General features: G+C 26.2%; 6 protein-coding genes across 6 annotated transcripts in view; 3 read left to right on the top strand and 3 right to left on the bottom strand.

Annotated features, from left to right (window-relative positions):
- Nucleotides 1-1,188: 1,188 nt before the first annotated feature.
- Nucleotides 1,189-3,616, bottom strand: LOC122529902 (chromatin-remodeling ATPase INO80). The gene is made up of 4 exons (XM_043656418.1): nt 3,164-3,616; nt 2,796-2,978; nt 1,586-2,726; nt 1,189-1,486 (listed from the first exon to the last, which is right to left on the bottom strand). Exons 1-4 carry the CDS (start codon nt 3,362-3,364, stop codon nt 1,404-1,406), a joined length of 1,608 nt encoding a protein of 535 aa, XP_043512353.1. The 5' UTR covers nt 3,365-3,616; the 3' UTR covers nt 1,189-1,403.
- A 542-nt stretch (nt 3,617-4,158) lies between these two features.
- LOC122529907 (cyclin-Q) lies at nt 4,159-5,754 on the bottom strand. The gene is made up of 6 exons (XM_043656425.1): nt 5,608-5,754; nt 5,239-5,372; nt 5,061-5,158; nt 4,753-4,971; nt 4,447-4,677; nt 4,159-4,366 (listed from the first exon to the last, which is right to left on the bottom strand). The coding sequence occupies exons 1-6, from the start codon at nt 5,643-5,645 to the stop codon at nt 4,271-4,273; spliced, it is 816 nt and encodes a 271-aa protein (XP_043512360.1). The 5' UTR covers nt 5,646-5,754; the 3' UTR covers nt 4,159-4,270.
- Nucleotides 5,755-6,078: 324 nt separating this feature from the next.
- Nucleotides 6,079-7,761, top strand: LOC122529905 (alpha-methylacyl-CoA racemase). Its single transcript, XM_043656423.1, has 5 exons — nt 6,079-6,354; nt 6,421-6,556; nt 6,617-6,760; nt 6,843-7,089; nt 7,181-7,761. Exons 1-5 carry the CDS (start codon nt 6,247-6,249, stop codon nt 7,686-7,688), a joined length of 1,143 nt encoding a protein of 380 aa, XP_043512358.1. The 5' UTR covers nt 6,079-6,246; the 3' UTR covers nt 7,689-7,761.
- A 1,865-nt stretch (nt 7,762-9,626) lies between these two features.
- On the bottom strand, nt 9,627-11,449 carry LOC122529906 (serine/threonine-protein phosphatase 2A activator-like). The gene is made up of 8 exons (XM_043656424.1): nt 11,201-11,449; nt 11,044-11,129; nt 10,742-10,945; nt 10,464-10,681; nt 10,264-10,388; nt 10,060-10,160; nt 9,872-9,979; nt 9,627-9,792 (listed from the first exon to the last, which is right to left on the bottom strand). Exons 1-8 carry the CDS (start codon nt 11,253-11,255, stop codon nt 9,664-9,666), a joined length of 1,026 nt encoding a protein of 341 aa, XP_043512359.1. The 5' UTR covers nt 11,256-11,449; the 3' UTR covers nt 9,627-9,663.
- Nucleotides 11,450-11,947: 498 nt separating this feature from the next.
- LOC122529899 (SWI/SNF-related matrix-associated actin-dependent regulator of chromatin subfamily A-like protein 1) lies at nt 11,948-15,261 on the top strand. Its single transcript, XM_043656412.1, has 12 exons — nt 11,948-12,162; nt 12,241-12,665; nt 12,764-12,879; nt 12,954-13,054; nt 13,130-13,264; nt 13,344-13,521; nt 13,610-13,773; nt 13,837-14,001; nt 14,111-14,269; nt 14,344-14,451; nt 14,522-14,696; nt 14,784-15,261. Exons 2-12 carry the CDS (start codon nt 12,242-12,244, stop codon nt 15,180-15,182), a joined length of 2,124 nt encoding a protein of 707 aa, XP_043512347.1. The 5' UTR covers nt 11,948-12,162; nt 12,241; the 3' UTR covers nt 15,183-15,261.
- Nucleotides 15,262-16,148: 887 nt separating this feature from the next.
- LOC122529903 (mitoguardin) overlaps nt 16,149-18,747 on the top strand; it is a 34,309-nt gene continuing 31,710 nt past the window's right edge. Inside the window, exons 1-3 of the mRNA XM_043656420.1 lie at nt 16,149-16,425; nt 16,631-16,781; nt 16,883-17,026. Coding sequence (XP_043512355.1) covers nt 16,333-16,425; nt 16,631-16,781; nt 16,883-17,026 — 388 coding nt within the window. The 5' untranslated portion in view covers nt 16,149-16,332. The remainder of the gene's footprint in view (nt 16,426-16,630; nt 16,782-16,882; nt 17,027-18,747) is intronic.

The following is an 18,747-nucleotide window of genomic DNA, read 5'->3' as shown; positions in this document are numbered from 1 at the left end:
AGCTTTTCACACTGTGATGTTGACATTGTTTCTCGGAGATTGTTGTGTTTCAAATACATAATAAAATATTTGGAAGGATCTTATTATTCATATCATTATCAGTTGTAGAAAATAATTAATAAAGTTTTTTATTATTTTTCTCTTTTGATAATGTTATAATTATATTGATTTCGATCAAAAACTTATGAATTGACATTTATTATTTTCAGAAGTTGCAATATAATATTGTATACAACAGTTCAATTAATATATAAATATGCGAAATTTATGGATTTTAAAATATGGCTTAAAAAATAAAATATTAAGATGAAAACTATTTATTTACAAGTTGTTCAATAGAAAATGTAATGAAAATTTGACATTTTTTAACAATAGCTTTGTCAATTTTTTGTATATGGATGGTATCAATGTAGTAAAATAAATTTAATACTTTACTACATTGTTTTCTATTGGATAACTCGTAAATAGCAATAAGTTTATTTGTAAACAGTGCTATTGCAAATAAGTGGATAAGATCAATTGATTTTAGAACAGAGGTAAACCTCTTAAAAATTGTTTATAATTTGATATTTTTTGCATAAGAAATACTGTTAAAAATCTAAAATTTACTAAACTTAAATCTTTGTTTATTAATGATAAAATATATATATATAACTAAAGTGTTTTCTCCTTGTTATACTCCTTATTTTATTGTGAGAATAGGATGCAGGAATAATGTTTGAACATAAAATTAATAATTTGTACATTGTGTTTTTATATTTTCTAAACTTACATTAGAAGCAACACATTTTTAATGTTTATAATTATCAAAGGGACTATGTACAGGGTATAAATTAAACTATTTTAGAATGTTTCAATTAAATTATAGTTTTTATTACAATGATGCTTTTATTAATATATTTTTCTTTTCTTCTTAATATAAAATAAATATATTTACGTGTATATACAAATATACACGTAATAGTACATACGAAAGATTGTATATTAATATAAATAGTAAAAAATGAAAATTAAGACTGTGACTAAAATATCATTTTTAAAGTTCTAATGTTTAAATAGTAAAATTTTGTATAATTTATTTGGATCAAAACGTATATAAAACTTTTAATAAAAAGAAGCAGCATTGTAAATTCAAAATTCAATATTACAAACTCGCAAAATTATTATTCTTTTCTATTTATACTTCATTCATTTTAAATATGTCTATATAGTCCATATTTAACATACATAAATACTATTGTTATTTATTTTCGTTATAATAAAATATGTAATTCCACTCTTTGTTTCGTCTCAAGCTTAGAACCTTTGAAATTTAAACAAATGTAATATCGATAATTTATATTATTTGAAACATTTTGTGACATTTCTTCTATATATAACAAATCCAATTATGTAACATATGTTTATAAGTACACATCCTGTTTAGTTCTAATGAATTTTTTATTTTTGAAATATGTTTCTATATACTTGCTTACACAGTCTTGTTCTGGAAAATAGAAATAAAATACATGCTGAATATAAGAATATTTTAATAATTATATTTTGTTAGAGTAATTAATAATTATATTAAGTTAGAGTAACTAACCAGGAAATGTATTCTCAATAATAAGCATATCAGCTATATGCTTTGCAACCACTTTAAAAAGCTGTCTATTTTTAATCCTTCGTTTTTTGTAAAATGGCATTAAGTGTTTCACAATCCATGGTGCTATTCTTTCCTTACATGCCGTTAAATGTTCTTCTATACAAATTGGTGAATCTGGCATCATTTCGTCATCAGTTTCTCCAAATAATTCAATAAATTTTTCTTTAACTCTTTCATGTTTTCTATAATTTTTTAAAAATAATTCTGTCATCTTTGCCTTTAGTTTTGATACTTGATATACACGTTCAACAAACCAAATACTATTTATTCTTCGTTTTTGCTTATTTTCCAATGTCTCATTTTCTACTGATAATTTATTACTTTCTCTGTTTTTCATTTCTTTATAATAACTAAAACTATACTTCCTCGTATTTGATGCTTTCATATTAGTGTTTTTACCAGAATTGCTCTTCCTCTTATTATTTTCATATGTCTTAATAGAACCATTAGAATTGTATGGAAGAAGAGCATTAATTTCTTTATCCATATTAGCTTTAGTAACACCTGAATGTTTCTCGATTAATGTCGTAAGATCGCTACTATCATCACTATCACAAAACATATTTTCCATGTGTTGCAAAAGAGAATCCTGTGAATTCTCATCATCCATTTGAATACTGAATTGATTTGCAACCTGAGTGTTAGAATTATCTTGTATATAATTAAAAATATTGCTATGTTCTTTTTCTACTGTTTCTTCACCATTTACTATCATTTTATATGTCTCTTCATCTGATTCATCATTAATTTTATTATGTTCTATATCATTAAAACTAGTAGAATTGATAGTGGGTGAAGCTGTATTATTACAGACAGTTAATTGAGAAGATATATCATCTATACAATCTTCAGTTTTCACATTTACATCCTCTTTTTTAGATCTTGATGTTTCTTTTACAGCGGGCAACTCTTTAGAATTAGATGTAATACAAATACTTTGAATATTGTCTACTTTTTGTAACTCTGCCCATGAATTATTTGTTTGAACTCCTATATCTACCTTAGATGGAGGGGTTTCTAAAAATATCACTAATTTTTTATAAGCCTTTTTCTCTGATGTATGTGATTTTACATCTGAAATCTATAAACATCTTAATTTCAACTATTAATCAATCTATTAGATTAAACTATATTTAATAATTAGAATTACCAATTTCAATATATTTTGCCTGTACAAAGTGGCTTCTAAAGATGATCGTACCGCAAGCAATTCCATCTGATTTGCACACATTTTCAATTGGTTGCTCGGAATCTCTCCATCCTTTTCTTTATAACAAAGGATATAATTGGTGAGTAAACATTTATGAAGATATGAAAAATATACAGCACGAACCTATAATATAAATGTAATACAAATCATTAAACTGAAACAAAATTAACTTTTTAAGTATTAAATGTATTATAAATATAGATTGCTACTTAATTAATTGTAAAAAGATTATTAAATTCAAATATTTATAAATGACTCGATGTATTTGAATTTTATTTGGATTATTGGATTTTATACAGGAAACATGCCGTAGTAGACAGTCGAAGAAACTCATCATTTGGATCAGTGGGAATATGAAACTTATTCGCTGAAAGCGAGGGTATTGATATTGACAGGAGATGGTTAATATCCTCGAGACTAGTATTATCATCATCGGTATCCTCAAACTCTTTTTGTTCTTGTTTCAACATAAATGGTAAAGATGTGTCCATTTTATCCATCGTTGTCATTTTGTTTAACAATCCCTCATCGAAATCTTATACAAAAACAATTTCGAACTTTCATTGACAAACACGGAAAATATTCACCGGACAATAACAGTGGACGTTTGACATTTTTATAAATCAAACATTCATTATTTCCTAATGTAAATATAAATAGACATTAGACTTTATATTAATAAAGCAATTAAATATCTTTTTTGTTATATCAAACGAAAATAACAATACACTTATTTATACCACTTATATACAGATTTGATTATACAATACTAATCTGCTAGTACCTAACTTCACACGTATTAGAATTCAATGTTCATTGTACAGTAAAATGATTTTTCTATAATTTACGACATTCAGTATTGTTAATAAACATCAGATACTTAATAATTCTATAAATATAAATTTTATAAATTTATATTATTTCAGATTATTAATTATTTGAAACTTTATTAAGAATTATCCACGCTCTTTTATATATCATTGAATTCGAACTGTGCAAAAATTTACATAGAGCGTAAATTTAAAAAAAAATTAAAAATTTTTATATTCGAAATTTTTTAAATTTTCTTAAATATTTTAAGACTTATTAAATAATAAAATTTTTAAATCTTCAAAATTTAGAAATTTATTGCGATTATTACGTAGAAGTTGCTAATTTATTTTATATTATAATAAATATTATCAAAGTTGTTCATTGGTAAATTAAAAAACACATCGTTTTCTCAATATTATTTTTTTTATATTTCAAATATATCTTTTAATTAAAAAAAAAACTATTAATGGTATAGAAAAATACAAAACGTAAAGTAGGAAATATTTTATTTTATGATCCTGATTTATATTTGTACTCTTCCAATACCATATTTAAGAGACTTGTGTTAATATACAATAAGCTTGAAATAATGCTGAAATGATTTAATTGTCTCTAGTTTCTGGTTCTTCATCATATGCTGCCATAACTTTCTCCATTATTTCCCAAAGTTTATCTCTTGTCAAATCTTTACAGAAAACCTGAAAAAAATCAATATTTTTTAATACTTTTAACTAATCCCTGATTTTTACGAATTTTCAAAAATATTCTTAGTCATTACATTAAACCAAGGTTGCTGGTCACATTCATCCATCAATGGCACCACTACACCATAAATTTGTAACGATAAATTGATACAAGCAATTGCTATTAAGTTTGGTGGATAATCAAGTATAGCTGGAGAATGATGAAAATCTTGTAAAAGTGCCATGCTAGTCTTTGCAACTGGATATTTAGACCATTCTTCCTCCCCAAACCATGCTTGCAGAGATCGTAAATAATGCAACATATACTGAAATAAAATTTTTTCATTTAACGCAATTATTTATTTTATGTTTAATGTAAACTATAAATATTTAGTACCTACTTTGTGTGGATGTACAGGAGTTACTTGAAACTTGAGCATACGCATAATTAACAGTTCTGCTTGGACAATTGCATCTCTCATACTCCAATATTGATCACCTAACTCTAATGGTTGTGATCCTCTATGTAATGTGCTATAAGACACATTCATTACATCTCTTATTTTCAAATTATCATCTTTTACTTTCCCTGCTAAGTAAAGACAAGTAGCAGCAATTAACTAAAACATATATAAATCATCTATATAAATTTCAATTATAAAAAATATATATTCAAAATTTTAATTAATATTATAAATGAGTTATTTACACAATTGTCGTAACCTCCTGGAACAGCTTCTTTTATAAACCTATGATACAATGTTGCAGCTGTAGCAATAGTCAAAGGATGAGCTTCTAATTTTAAACCTGTAATTTACAAATGTTATTGCTGCTTTTCAAAGATATATTCTTATTATAATACAAAACTTGATAGTTGATATGTTTACCACATTCAAATATAAATCGTGAAATTGTAAAACTGTCGCTGTTTTTTGTGTAATCAATTGTGATACTCTTTTGCAAAGTATTCCTCTTCTCCCGTTGCATGGCTAATACATCAATAACATCTTTCATTTTGGAACTAAACAACATATTATTGCTAATTAATTTATTGTAAATTATATGCATATATGTAAGATTACAAAAAATATTTAAAAATATCATTACAATTAAAAAATAAAGTATGTTTAATATACTACATTCTATTTGAAAATTTCAATTTGTTAACAATAATAAAGTAATATTCATAACCCGGTGTACCGGCTTTGCAATTTGTCTCACAAACAAATTTATTTCAAATAATTTCCTGAAATTACCTCAAAGTTTCCGTACTAGTAGGTTCTGTTGGATTCATTTTAATGATATTCTGTTTGAATTTGTCTATAATCAATAATACAATTTGTTTTATTGTAGATAATAATATTTATTTACCGCAAACTACGTGTCAGTGTTACCAATATATTTCTTTGTGTTAGAATGCTTAATGCCAACATTAAAATTACTACATTTGAAAAGAATTCTAGAATTATTCATTAACTATAAGTTAAATAATTTAAATTTGAAATACAAATATTTTATAAATACAAACATAACTTAAGAAATACAAACTTTGTACTTTAATATTATAAAAAGACATTTACATTGAGTAATGTATTGTTACGGTATTATATATGGCATACGCAACAGTCATTTAATATTAAAAAAAATAGAAATGTTTTTTATTTTAACAATATTTACATAACATTTACATAATTTGTATACAATAGTATTTAGTATAATAAATAAAATTAATATCCATCTGTGTATTTTTTTGATATGGAATTTAGATATGGATTTTGTATTTGGAATTACTAAAAATATAGTAAAGGTTAAAGTCCATTGTTTTAATATTGTTGAAATCATTAATAATATATACTTTCATTTTGTGTTGTGTTTCATCTTTGTTGATCATAGATATGCCTTTAAAAGGTATAAAAATATTAGAATTAGCTGGGCTCGCACCAGGTCCTTTTTGTGGAATGATATTAGCTGAATTTGGTGCCTCTGTAATTAAAATAGATAAGGTATAATAAATTCTTTCTGTTTCATAAATTCATACATAAATATTCTAACACTATCTGCTTTTATAGTTACATGGGTCTTACAGTGATTTTCTAAATCATGGGAAAAGATCAATTGCATTAAATTTAAAAACTGACGAAGGCTCGAATATATTCAAAAAATTGTGCAATCAAAGTGATGTACTTATAGACCCTTATAGACCTGGTTTGTATACTTTGATAAATATATTATTTTTATGATGTAATATTATGTTATTTAAAATAGGAGTGATGGAAAAATTAAAATTGGGACCAGAAGAACTTATGAGAACAAATAACAGATTGATATTTGCTAGATTAACAGGATTTGGTCATAATGGACCTTATGCTAATATGGCTGGACACGATATAAATTTTTTAGCTTTATCTGGTAATTTAAAAACAATATATTTATGTTAGCTTATTTTATTTCAAATTAAAATATTTTTTAAATTACTTTTAACAATATTCAGGTTTATTATCATTATTTGGACGTCACAATCAGAAACCAACACCACCAATTAATTTCGCAGCTGATTTTGCTGGTGGTGGATTAATGTGTGCTTTTGGTATAGTACTAGCATTGTTTGAACGTAACAGAAGTGGAATTGGTCAAATAATTGATGCATCAATGGTAGATGGATCTGCATATGTAGGCAGTTGGTTTTTTAGATCTCAGAATGTGTATGGGTTATGGGGAAACCCCCGTGGTAAAAATATGTGAGAATTTTTTTATTAAATTATTCAGTTTTTTATTTAATTATTCAGTTTCCATACAAATAAATAATTAAATAATGCCTCATGCAAGCAGATTGGACTCTGGAACACATTTTTATGATACTTATGAAACAAAAGATGGACAATATATGTGTGTTGGAGCAATTGAATCTGGATTTTATGAGATATTTTTAAAAAAACTTGGAATTGCATTAGATGAAATGCCACAATTTAGTAATTTTGAAGAAAGTCGTGAAAAATTAGAAAAGATATTCAAACAAAAAACTCAAGCAGAATGGTGCACCATATTTGATGGTTCAGATGCTTGTGTAACACCCGTTTTAAATTTAAAAGATGCTGCATCACATACACATAATAAAGAAAGAAATACGTTTAAAATTGAAGATAACGGTTTAATAACACCAAATCCTGCTCCTCGTTTATCTCGTACTCCTGGAATGTCCAAAGGATATCAACAGAATCCTGAAGTAGGTGAGCATACTACAGAAATTCTTACTGAATTAGATTTTAAACCTGAAAAAATTGCTAGTTTAATAGCAAATGGTATTGTTAATCAAAGAATAAAACGTTCTAAACTCTAAGTGTCATTTATTCTTATTAAAATATTTACATACATTTGTTAAATCATGTCAGATTATATAACTATAATGTTTTTATACATATTTTATTATTGTTAAAATATTTTGTCGTATTATAAATATATGAATATATATTTTTTTAAATACCAAACAATGTTTATTTACTAAATACCTAAATTTAAAAAATTTCCAGTATTCTAAAAAAAAGAAAAAGTAAACAGTTTGTATTAAAAATTACTAATTAGTCTATTTACCGGCAACCACAGCTATCAACAACCATATTTTTTAATTTTTTTAACGTAACATTATTATTATCGACAAAATGAATTATCGATATTGGCGACAGTTTTGTAGGTACGCAGCATGGATTTGGTATTTCAGCATGGTTGGTGCCACAATCCAATCTTGCAATTAAAAGTCCTTGAAACTTACATACAATGAGTTAATCTTGCACATATTGCCTGTCGGAGTAGACGCATTATTTTGATTATGGTGTTGCTTTTCAAATTCGGCACTTCGTTTTGTTTAGATGTTATTTCGTGTGTTCCACTATGATCCACTATGAAAGTGAATCTTTTAAAAACGATTACTAAAAGCGGTTGCTTATTTGGAATTCCAGAAATACCTACAATTCCTATATCTTTTAGTTTTGGAATACGAGTATCATGATCAGTATATATTGCAAAAAACAAGCCGTAATTTTCTTTTGGAAACTTAATCCAATGTTCAAGAGCTTGACTGATATTTAAACTTATCCATCCTCTATTTATCGAAGTTTTGACTGAATTTATGTAATGTCTAATTCGTCTTCCATTTTTTTTTTTTTTTTTTTTGAGCTATTCTGTATGCTGTTATCTTATAGACTTTATTATGGTCAATATTTTTATCCAAATTTGATATAGCCACAATTCTGTTGCCATAATATCTTTTATTTTTGATATTTCTGATACATCAAACCAAATTCTTGTATTACCATTAATTTTAGATGGATTGCTTGAATGAGCGTTCTGGGCACTAAATGTCATAATTAACTCACTCTGACCGATGATATTAATAATATTATTGCTTAGATTATATTCATTTATGTTTTCTTGATTTGATTCATCATTACTCGTTAACATATTCTTGTAAATACTCAAAAGAAATGTGGATGCTGAGTTTTTTTATCCGCGAGTTATTTAAGATCCGCGAATTCTTGGTTTGTTTGGTAAATCGAGAATATTTAATAATGTACGTTCTGTATTTTCTTTTTCTTTACTGTTAGCAGCTTTAACTATAATCGTCCGATTAAATGCATTGTCTACATAAAAGCCACTAAATTTTTCACAATTTATAGGAAATATTATCAGAACAAATATTATTTCTATAATGTGTATTTTATGCATTTTGTTTCTAATAAATATCCTAATATTTTCTAATAAGTAATTAACTTTGTATATATTTATATTCTACTAAAGTACTTGTAATTGGAAAAGCAGTTTGATATTTGTTAGTGAAATCACATTTACTCTTTTATATAAGAGGACATTCAGATCTGTTTGTATAAAAATAAATCGTTACTATCTAGGTACGCAAAAATAATGTAGCAAAAAAAAAATTAAGTACTCATATTGCATTAATATTCGTTATATGTCTTAATGATTAATTTTATTTACAATAAATAGTATAATAACTATTTTCTAAATTATCTTATTATTAAATTTTTATTAATATTTTTATTACTAGCTAATATGGCTCACATATGCAGATTAAATTTTATACTTAAAATTTAAATAAAATGCATGTACTTTACAATTTAACAACGGAAAATTGATATAACAATTACAAATTGATACAACAGGATAAAAGCAATATAATACAATTATTTACGAGAAGTTAATTTAAAACTTAGCACAGAATTACAACGTAGAATTTTCATTATAAATATTGAATATTTATTACAAACTACAACAAATATGAATATATTTGGAAAATATTGTTACTGAGTCGGTGGTGGTTGTAGTGGTTGATCTCGATATTGCTTTTTGACAGCGGGAATAGACGCCGGTTTTATTGACAGTAAAGAACCAAAAAAAACATGTTGGATAACAGGAAATTTTGCTAAAACCTGATATTTAAAAAATTATTATTTATTTATTATATTATTATTATTAAATTTATGACGAATTGTTAACAATAATATTTACCTCGGCTCTGTACATTTTGATAAGGCCACTATTTACTTTGACCCATGAAGATACTGCGCTAACATTCCATAACTGATTTGAATGTTCAGCAAATGGACCTATCTTTACCTAAAATAATATTTGTCTTTAAAGTATAAAAGTCTAACAATATAATGTATATATGCATGTGCATATATACATATACAAACCTTTGAAATAAATTCAATACAACCAAGAAACATATATTGCTTGCTAAAAGCCTGAACGATATCTGGTTCAACGAAATGACGAGGTTCTATACGAGAATGCCCTGAATGATAAGAATGATATTCTATGTCAGTTTTTATGTACATTTATGTATATTTTTAAATTATATTAAAAAATTAAAAAAGTTAGTACAAAAAAATCAATACCAATTAATTGAGCACTTCCCCATATAAATGGGACAAACTGATAGTCATCTAAGCTCCACACACCATGACTACCTGCTGGTTCCATCCGATAAGTTAGTTGTAATCTACGTACTAATTCCAGATATCTTCCAAAAAACAAAAGCTATTTTAGTTTCTGGAACTGCACAAAATATTAACATAAAAATATCAAGTTGAACTACCTGTTAAATATTTTTACAACTACAGCAACTTTATCATCCTGTGTGAAAGCACCAATTTTAAACATACAACATAAAAACATTAAAAATGCCATTTCATGTCCAGTACCATAATCTATACGTGTTGGATTGCCAAAGCCTTCATATAAATATTGAACTATCTCTGGAACTGCTCTATGCAATTTTTCTGGCAACACTTTTTGTAATTCTACTATTCCATTCTGAAATATTATAAATCAATAGACTCTGTGGATGCCTATGTAAAAACAATGTATATTTACCTGTTGTAACTTTTCATGCCATACTCTAAATGATTTGTTACCAAAACGTTGGGGCTGTTCAGTAGGAGGTATTTGTGTTATCCATTCATCAAATTCATTAAGCATTTGTATAACATTTGCTATTATGAGGCTTTGTGTGCATTCAACATTTAAAGTTTTTCCTTGAACTGATTCATTTAAGGCCAATATAAATCCTAAGTATTCCTACAAAAATATTCTTGTATTATTTTTTATAATAAATATCATTGAATATTTTTATTTATTGAAAGATATAGAATAAAAAAAGATATGCAAAATCTTACAAAATACGCTTCTGACTTTTCCCAAATTGCCATGTCAGATGGTACTTTAATCGATTTTTTTGGGACGACGAATTCATGATCATCAGCTAAAATATAATGAAAGAATTATTTGATGTTATTGATTATATCTATTCTAATTACTGTCTAAAATACATACGATTTACAGGTGACTTCGACGTTGACATCGTACCTATTAAAGAATTATTACTCATACAGAATATATAATTCAGACTATTGAACAAAAAAAAAAGAAACAATATATTTAAATTATACGTGTATATAAAATATTATAAGACATCTGAATTACACACGTACATATATTGTGTCAGAAAAGTTAAATTGCTTCCAATATTCGAAACAAAATTTTCAAAGACGTAAGAATTCGATTCTTAAAATTGTTAAAATATTTGTTAAAAAATGTTTCCACCAACAGATTGATTCTTTATTATAAGAATAAAAATTAACAGAAAAAAAATACACAAGCAACTTTAAAGGATGCTTTTATATATTTCTTTTATATAAATTCACTAAAAGTTACCTAAATCTTCAAAAGTTACTGAAAATATATTTTGACCAATGAGTCAAATCAAGAAAAGTAAATAAAGCCACGTGATCAAATCTTTTGGGATTTCTAGGATTCATAATTCTGAAATTATAGATGTTATGATATAAAAAGCTAATTTTCCGACGAGTTTTTTAAATAGGAACAGTATATACATATCTTAATTGAACTGAATTGAGTAAATATGTTTAAAGGTCAGTTCCGATGTTTTCTCTAATAATTCACTAGCTATTTCCAGCCAATGATTGAGTCACCAATCTAGATATCCCTATGAAATAGTCTGTTATGTTAATGTCAAAAATATTTTTTCCTAGATTATAAATTGAATTCAGCTAACATAAATTAGAATCATATATATTATCAAAGAAATGAATATTAATGTTTTTTTATACATCTCATACAAATTGTCAAGGGTGTGTTATTCAATATAAGATAAGTTAAATTAAAAAATAAAAATAAATGGAAAAGTTATTTATTATCAGTTATTTATTATCTTTAAAATTACATTGAATACATAAGATTTATAGAAAAAGATTTTATATATACATACATATCAGGTTTGTAATTACAATATAAAGATATTACAATATAAAAATTTTTATTAAGCTTTCTAATGAAATTTATAATATTACAAGAATGAGTTATTCTAAAGAAGAAATAGAGAAGAAACGTCTATTAGCTTTACAACGTAGAAAGCAAGCTCAGTTGAGAAATATTCCATTCAATCCTAATGCAAATACAAAAAATAATGTTTCTTTTACTAGTAGTAATGTTATAACTAATAAAAATATATCAAACACTTCAAAAAATTTTGGACAAGATTCATTAAGATATGTTGACAATAAAGCAAAATTTAGAAACAATTCCTTTAAAAATAATGAGAAGTTCAATAAAAAAGATGGGCGATTTAGTCCTATGTCAACAAAGAAGTTTTTTGGTGAGAAATCCTGCATTACTGGGAAATGTTATATGATAACTGATGAAAGATTTACGTTAGAAACCTCATCATATTTTCCTTCATTTATTGAAACAATAAAGACAATTCCAAGCAGATTATATGGTATTTAAGACATATTTTTACATATACTCAGCATAACATTTTAATACTTGATAATACAAAATAAAAGTAATAATATTTGTTACATATATTTATTTTAGACATGAAAACTAAGCAATGGAATTTCCTTTTAAAAGACTATGAAACAGTGATGGAAAAAGCTATTAATTTCAAATCTGACATACAAATCACAGGATTACCAAATACAGTCCTTCAGGTATTATATATTGAAGAATAAAGTATATTTATTTATAAAATGTATTTATATATTTGTATTTATATGTTTCGTAGATATTCAGGAAAAATGATACCTCAAATACTAAAAATGCTTTATCAGATATTGATCCTCAATTAGTAAAAAATTTAATGCCCTTTCAACGAGAAGGAATATGGTATATTTATATAATTTATGTATATTTAAACATTCTTTTTTTTTAACAGAATAGTATTAAATTTATTATTTTTAGTTATGGAATATCTAGGGGTGGTCGTTGTATGATTGCTGATGATATGGGTTTAGGGAAAACCATTCAGGCATTAGGCATTGCACATTATTTTAGAAAAAATTGGCCAATTCTTATTGTTGTACCCGCTTCAATCAGGTTTGATAAAAAATACTATGTTAAATAGATACAAATCATTGTATGCAAACAAATATAAAAACTGATGTCTTAAATTTAGGTACCAATGGGCTGAAGCAATATATACATTTTTGCCATCTATACCTACACATTATATTCACCAATTTGCAAATACTAAAGACTTTATTGATAACAATAAAATTGTTATTACAACATATGATCTCCTAGTCCGGGCGCTGGATACATTTGAACGCAAAATGTTTGGTTTTATTATTTTGGTATGTTGCAAAACAATATTAATTAGATATAACAATATTAATTAGATACAAATAAATAATTTATTAAAATAAATAAATTTTTCCATAGGATGAATCTCATGCTTTGAAAAGTGTAAAAACTGCTAGGTTTAAGGCTGCAAAAAGTATAGCAAAGGGTGCTCGACATGTTGTTTTGCTATCTGGAACACCTGCTTTATCAAAACCCTTAGAATTATATTCTCAAATAAATCTTATAATGCCAAATTTTATGGGGTAATGTAAAATATTCGTTGTATGTAATCTGCACGCGAAAAAATAAAAATTATTTTTATACAGATTTCAGGAATATGGAATTCGATATTGTGCAGGAGAAAAAACTTTATTTGGTTGGGATTTTAATGGATCATCAAATACACAAGAATTGCAATTGTTATTAAAACGGACTTGCATAATTCGAAGATTAAAAAATGAGATTTTAAATCAATTACCAGCAAAAAAAAGGTGAAAAAAATGTATTTATTTATATCAGATTATTTTAACAGTACATAAATACAGTACATATTTGAGTTTATACAAATATAAATGTTTATTTTACAAAAAAAAATTTTAGACAAGTTATTATACTAGATTCAGAGTTAATAAAAACTGGCACTGAACAAATGAAAGCAATGTCTACGAAATTAGAACGAAATTTAAATGGTACGGATAGACATCAGGCTCTTTTAGTATATTATAATCAATCTAGTATTGCTAAAGAGGGAGCTGTATGGTAAACAATATTATTATTTAATAAATATTCTTATAAATGAATATTTTCTGATATCTGTGACAATAATATTTCAGTGATTATATTTCTAAATTATTTGCACGCAAGCAAAAGTGTATTATATTTGCCCATCATCATAATGTTATGAATGCTGTTTGTAAAGTTGCAGAATCTATGGATATAAAGTAATTATATAGCCCGCATCTACATAAAGATAAAATCTTCACTTATTTACAATTTATTTATGTATTGCAGATTTATTAAAATTGATGGAAAAACAAGTGCCGAACATAGAAAGTGTCAAATCGATGAATTTCAAAATTGCGATAATTGTACTGCTGCAATATTATCAATCACAGCAGCAAATACCGGAATTACACTAACAGCTGCGAAACTTGTTGTTTTTGCAGAACTGTTTTGGAATCCTGGGGTATTTATCGTTTTATTTTGTTGAAATTATAATTATTATCTGAAATTATAATTATTTAAAATATGTATAATGTATGTTTTATTATAGATATTATGCCAAGCAGAAGATAGAGTACACAGAATTGGTCAAGACAAGGATGTTATTATTCAGTACTTAATTGCAAAACAAACAGCAGACGATTATTTATGGCCTTTGATTCAAAAAAAAATGAATGTATTAAATAAAGTTGGATTTGATCAGGACTTTTCTCTAAAAGATATTGATGTTACAGTACAAGCATTGAATTCGAAACAAAGCACCTTAGATAGTTTTAATACTTTTAGTAGTATTTCACAACAAGAGATTGATGAAGAAATGATAGAATGTAATCAAAATGCAACAAAAGACATTATGTTAGAAAGTCAATCTTCCACTGAAGAATTTAAACAATTATTTGATTCAAATGAGGAGGACTTTAAATTTTGTGATTGGGACGAAGTCGAATGAAAAATTACTTTTTATACAGCATTGTGAAAAGTGTACAAATGAAAATGCATAAGTAATAAAAAGACTTACTATTTTTTTATATATTGTTTATAAACATTACTACTAATAATAAAATTTTTCATATTAAAAAATGCAAATATTTATTTAAAAAAGATGAAAAACAAGAATATTGTGTAATAATTTTCGCTTTTCAATTATATACATAATAGTTTCCTGTTACAATTTATTTTGAAACTGACTTTGTGTTAACTGATTTAACTTGACATTTGTTAACTTTATACTACTTTAATATAAAAATTAAATTTCCTTAAATTTTAAAAGTTTGAAATCATTAAGTTTCATGATACTATTGTAGCGTTTACTACATTAGCCTTATTAATACCACAAACGCAATGAAATATATTTGAACTCGTTTAGACATAAAATAGCAATCAACTGAATCACCATAAATAATTCTTTCTGTAAAAAAAATTAGTTTCTCATCTTCTATAATTACAATCATTTCTAATTTTTGTTGTTGTCCTTATCGCACGCTGCCTTCTTTGTCTACCGCGCGAATGTCTGTCCTTGTCGTTCTTGTCAATCTCGCGTGTGTGTCTGTCCTTGTCGCACAATATCGTTCTCCTTGTCTACCGCGAATATGACTAATGACGCACTAATGACGCTAGACAAGGAGAACACTAGCGTACGACAAGGACAAAGATATAGGTGCAGTAGACAAGGAAGGCAACAGAGTGCGACAAGGACAGACATATCTGTGCGGTAGACAAAGAGAGCAACAAGGACAGACATACTCGCGCGGTAGACAAGGAGAACGATATTGTGCGACGAGGACAGACACATTCGCGCGATAAACAAGGAGGGAGATAGCATGCGATAAGGACAACAATATAAATTAGTTTTGGCGTGATCCACACGGTGCATGTTTAACTTATGTTTTCAATGAGCGATAATTTAATAAGTATGTGAATAGACCTAAGCTCGCATTATTGCACATCTTATATGAACATAGTAATAGGCTATACTTTGAATATTTACCGCACAAACGAATGTTCTTCAATGCAGTGTTTCTTTCGAAACTAATGTTTGTTCGTTGGTTTAAACCGTGTGTGAATTTTTATTTATATTATTTATAATAACGATACTTGCAATGTCCATTTTTAATGCGCACCAGTTTTTAGGTGCATTGTACAAACGTTATATAATTTCATTGCCATCGATAAATTTGTCTAGAACTCAAAAAGCAAGTATCTCCTTTTGAGGTTAGAATAAATATATTTACATTCTATAATTCATTATATAATATTTACGAAATGATATTTCACACTTTTGGAATTATTTTACTCTTCTCAATAATCTAATAAATATTTGTATACAAAATTTGCATAATATTAGTTAATAATGGAATAGTTGCTTTTGATTCTAATACTTTTCTCTCTTTCGTGTAGATTTTTATTATTTGCCTTACCGGAGGATCACTACTGTTAGGAGGATTAGCACAATTTTTAAAAAGACGAAGAAGACATCCTCTCCCCTCTTCAAGAAGACCACTGAGAGAATTAAAACAAAGATATGCTGCTGCAAAAAATTCTAATTTTGGTAATTTATCGACATAGTATTTTATAAATAAAATTAAAAACGATGACAATAAAATTTCACTGTCAAGACAAACTTGTACGATATTTATTTTTTGTTTGTAGATGTATTATCGCAAGCATCTTGGGCAAGGAAAAGTGAAGCCAGCAGTAGAAGTCATATAAGTGATCGAGCATCACTTATATCTTCTGTTCCAGGAGGTCCAGATGGTGATGTAAGACTTACTCCACAACAATATGGGGTTCTCGGTAAGTGATTTTTTCGTATATAGCTCTTACAATTCGCAAGTTGTAGTTTTATAATATTTTAAATATATACCTTTATGTTTGCTATATCTTTTATAATTTCTAAAAGATTCTAGAATATTTTAATAATATTTTCGTGATTAAAATTTGAAGATAAAATTATATCAAACTTATTAATTTATTTGTATTTCCTTATCAAAATTAAAAAGTAATAATACAAATAAATAGAATAATACAAAAAAAAAAATAGATATGACTGGTTCTTAATTTTACTGACATTTTTTATTATACACAGAAGGTAGGGACATACAATGAGATAATGTTGCTAAAAAAAAAATAAGACAATGTAAAATGGACTTCTTAGCATACAAAATATTCTTTATAAATATACACGTTTGGAGGAAAAGAAAGGGAGAGAAGATGTATTTATATTTACATGATAATGCACAGCATGTAACAACAGATTTATAAATAATATATCTGTGCAATTTATATATTTCTAAAAGACTGAAGGTTGTCCTGGATATTGCTAAATGCAAATGTTTTTACATTGGGATTTTTATTAATATTTTTTCAAAGGCATACAGAAATATGAAGAAGCAACTAAAAAATAAGCGGTAATTTCTTTTCTTTCAAATATAGAAATATTCTATTATCATTTTCTTCCATTAATTTTTATCTTGGAAACGTACTATTCATTTATTTTGGGCCATATCCATTGCATCACTTTATTCGTGAGAAAATATTGCTGACAGTATTAAACATCATTATCTTGCATTATCTTCTACCTACTTTTTTTTCTTTTGCTTTATTTAAACACGCAACATTCTAAAATTCACATGTCCCAATCTCACAACAAATTATTGCTTTCTATGATAATTAACAAATTATTTAACAGAATATGTCACATTCCTTTACATCTACATAAAATTTTCACTGAATATCACAATATTGTGATTAGGCTTACTTCGATACGAATGTTACTAGAAACTCATGGACAATTTGTTTGCGTTCAAAATGAATGTTTTTGGTGTCATCAACATCTTTTTTCCATTGATGCTACAGTAAAGTATGAATAATTCCTACGATGTTGTTTATCAGATATCTATTAGAAAAACCTATAATTGATTAAATAAGTTTATAATAATTATATCTAATGAGAGTATAGAAATTACAATAAAATTTATACCAAGAAAATGTTATTGAAAAAAAGACGAATATACGACAGATTTTTTTCCTCCGAAACGTAAAGGCGTTTAAGATTAAACATACTTATTAAATAAGTCCATATTTCTCTTTTCGCTTATGAAACAAACGTACCCTACAAAATTATTAACGTATCTATACAAACGAAAATACTGCATTCCTTTGCCATTACAATTTCCATTAATAATTATTTTCTAGGAATCTGCAAGCCCTATCACTTTACATGAGATAGATGGGTACACAAAATATCATATTATTTTTACAGAATTGAAAACGGATCATCTTCGATTAAAACTGTACTAATACATTTTTAATACGATATTAATTACGATATTACTTGTAAATTTACACATCATTATACTTGTTCTTAAATAACTTCTTTTCTATTTCATTTTATCTAAGAATCTCCTCAGAACTTTATATCAGTCACATAAACAATACTAAAATAGCGTTGAAAAAATACACGTACCCATCCATCTGTACTCTACGTATTCTTATTCGCTACACCTTTATAAATC

This window comes from Frieseomelitta varia, unplaced genomic scaffold (genome assembly GCF_011392965.1).
Source record: "Frieseomelitta varia isolate USP_RPSP 00005682 unplaced genomic scaffold, Fvar_1.2 scaffold_315, whole genome shotgun sequence".
Taxonomy (NCBI): domain Eukaryota; kingdom Metazoa; phylum Arthropoda; class Insecta; order Hymenoptera; family Apidae; genus Frieseomelitta; species Frieseomelitta varia.
This window is presented reverse-complemented; position numbering and strand designations above follow the sequence as displayed.

Excerpts from the sequence above, each read along its gene's own strand:
- LOC122529899 (XM_043656412.1), top strand. The coding sequence starts at position 12,242 with ATGAGTTATTCTAAAGAAGAAATAGAGAAGAAACGTCTATTAGCTTTA. Across the intron at positions 13,522-13,609 it reads TGTTTGGTTTTATTATTTTG|GATGAATCTCATGCTTTGAA; the intron begins GTATGTTGCAAA and ends ATTTTTCCATAG. Across the intron at positions 14,452-14,521 it reads GCAGAATCTATGGATATAAA|ATTTATTAAAATTGATGGAA; the intron begins GTAATTATATAG and ends TATGTATTGCAG.
- LOC122529907 (XM_043656425.1), bottom strand. The coding sequence starts at position 5,645 with ATGAATCCAACAGAACCTACTAGTACGGAAACTTTGAG. Across the intron at positions 4,972-5,060 it reads CAGGAGGTTACGACAATTGT|TTAATTGCTGCTACTTGTCT; the intron begins GTAAATAACTCA and ends TATATGTTTTAG. Across the intron at positions 4,367-4,446 it reads ACCAGCAACCTTGGTTTAAT|GTTTTCTGTAAAGATTTGAC; the intron begins GTAATGACTAAG and ends GATTTTTTTCAG.
- LOC122529906 (XM_043656424.1), bottom strand. The coding sequence starts at position 11,255 with ATGAGTAATAATTCTTTAATAGGTACGATGTCAACGTCGAAGTCACCT. Across the intron at positions 11,130-11,200 it reads GTCGAAGTCACCTGTAAATC|CTGATGATCATGAATTCGTC; the intron begins GTATGTATTTTA and ends ATTATATTTTAG. Across the intron at positions 10,161-10,263 it reads GGGAAGTGCTCAATTAATTG|GGCATTCTCGTATAGAACCT; the intron begins GTATTGATTTTT and ends CTTATCATTCAG.
- LOC122529902 (XM_043656418.1), bottom strand. The coding sequence starts at position 3,364 with ATGACAACGATGGATAAAATGGACACATCTTTACCATTTATGTTGAAA. Across the intron at positions 2,979-3,163 it reads TTCTTCGACTGTCTACTACG|GTTCGTGCTGTATATTTTTC; the intron begins GCATGTTTCCTG and ends TTTATATTATAG. Across the intron at positions 1,487-1,585 it reads TATTGAGAATACATTTCCTG|AACAAGACTGTGTAAGCAAG; the intron begins GTTAGTTACTCT and ends TCTATTTTCCAG.
- LOC122529905 (XM_043656423.1), top strand. The coding sequence starts at position 6,247 with ATGCCTTTAAAAGGTATAAAAATATTAGAATTAGCTGGGCTCGCACCA. Across the intron at positions 6,355-6,420 it reads CTGTAATTAAAATAGATAAG|TTACATGGGTCTTACAGTGA; the intron begins GTATAATAAATT and ends CTGCTTTTATAG. Across the intron at positions 7,090-7,180 it reads AACCCCCGTGGTAAAAATAT|ATTGGACTCTGGAACACATT; the intron begins GTGAGAATTTTT and ends TCATGCAAGCAG.